This window comes from Galeopterus variegatus, unplaced genomic scaffold (genome assembly GCF_000696425.1).
Source record: "Galeopterus variegatus unplaced genomic scaffold, G_variegatus-3.0.2 Scaffold5154, whole genome shotgun sequence".
NCBI classification, from domain to species: domain Eukaryota; kingdom Metazoa; phylum Chordata; class Mammalia; order Dermoptera; family Cynocephalidae; genus Galeopterus; species Galeopterus variegatus.
Genome location: NW_007731265.1, coordinates 15,181 through 16,815, shown reverse-complemented (window position 1 = coordinate 16,815; position 1,635 = coordinate 15,181). Strand labels below are relative to the sequence as shown.

At 54.1% G+C, this 1,635-nt stretch overlaps 1 protein-coding gene across 1 annotated transcript in view; it reads right to left on the bottom strand.

Moving 5' to 3' along the window:
• Positions 1 to 1,313: 1,313 nt before the first annotated feature.
• Positions 1,314 to 1,635, bottom strand: part of LOC103604454 (tubulin beta-1 chain-like) — a 2,689-nt gene continuing 2,367 nt past the window's right edge. Inside the window, exon 4 of the mRNA XM_008589009.1 lies at positions 1,314 to 1,628. Coding sequence (XP_008587231.1) covers positions 1,314 to 1,628 — 315 coding nt within the window. The remainder of the gene's footprint in view (positions 1,629 to 1,635) is intronic.

Genomic DNA, 1,635 nt, shown 5'->3' with positions numbered 1-1,635 from the left:
GGTGGGAGCGCTGCCGCGCTCCCAAGCAGCGCACTGTAGCAGTGCGCCACCGGGCCGGCCCTACATGAGCCTTTTTAAAGCAGAGGATTTTCTCCAGCTGGTGGCAAAAGAGGATGACAGAGTTTGGAAGCAGTAGAGACCCTCTGCTGATGGCCCTGAAGGAATGGCTACCCTGCTGTAGAGAGGGCCGAGTAGAGGCAACAAGCAGGGAGCCTCCAGGAATGGCCTCTGGTCAACAGCCAGCAAGAACACAGGGAGCTCAGGCCTCCCACTGCAAGGAACTGAATCCTGCCAAGCACAGAAACATGCATGGAAGGGACCTCTGAGTTCTGGATGGGAGCACAGTCTGGCTAGTCAGTGCATGAGACACTGAATGGAGAACCCATCACCCCTGCCAGCCTCCAGATCCACAGAAACCAAAAGATAGTCATGTTACTTTAAGCTGCTGAGTTTGTGATAACTTGTTACACAGCAATAGAAAACTAGTACACAATTTATTCTTTGGTGAGTGTCTTAGGTTAGGCCCCAGAAGCAGACGCTGAGATGAGGATTTAAGTGGGAGTTAAGGGTAGTCTCCATCCTGGAAAGCACCGGAAGGGACGTGGGAAATGGAGCCAGGAAAGGGAAGGAAGCCAACAGCCTGCGTCAGCAGGTTACTACTGTAAGCAGCCATAAGCCAACCCAGGGGGATCTGTAGGAGACCAGGGAGGACAAAGCTGGGAGCTGTCCCACTCAAGGGGCAGGGAAGCTGGGCTATTCAGCCTCCAACCCACATTGCATGGTGCCTCCTTCCAAAGGCTCCACAAGGAGCCCTCAGGCAGGTCACGGCTGTTTGCAGAAGCAAGTCTAGGAAAAGCCAAAGCCAAAGGCATGGAGGTGGGTGTAGCTGTGTCCACTATAAAAGTGAGTGTTAAAAAGTTCCTCCACATCTACTGACATGTGGCCTTCAGCCACGGTCCTGGCGTGGCCCCTAAGCTGCTCACGTCTGTCTTCTCTCTGCAACCTTTACACACCAGCAGTTTTCATGCAGCCTGGGTGCTCTCTTGACCAGCTAAATATTTCCAGTTCCTTCCCAAACCCTCAATGCAACAGCATTTTCAATCCTTCATAAAGTAGGGAGACACTGGATTCAAAAATGAATGAAAAGGCCAAAGAAGTTCTCACTGCCTAGTCTGGTCCTTGTGTGAAGGCTGTAATGATGCAGGTCTGACTTCACCAGTGCTGGGCAGCCTCATCACACGGCAATTCATCGAAGCTGTCCTGGGCCTTGGTACAGCTGCTAAGAAGCACCTCCTCTCTCAGCCCTTCTGCTGTTAGTATTGCGATTCTAGAGCATGGCATGTCATCTGCTGCATGAGCTCGGGCACGGTGAGCACGCGGTACTGCTGGCTGCCATGGCCGGTGAGGGGCACGAAGAAATGCAGACACGGGAAGGGCACCATGTTCACAGCCAGCTTGCGCAGGTCGGCGTTCAGCTGGCCTGGGAAGCGCAGGCATATGGTGACCCCGCTCATGGTGGCCGACAGCAGGTGGTTGAGGTCCCCGTAGGTGGGCGTGGTCAGCTTCAGGGTGCAGAAGCAGATGTCGTACAGGGCCTCGTTGTCGATGGAGTAGGTCTCGTCCGTGTTCTCCACC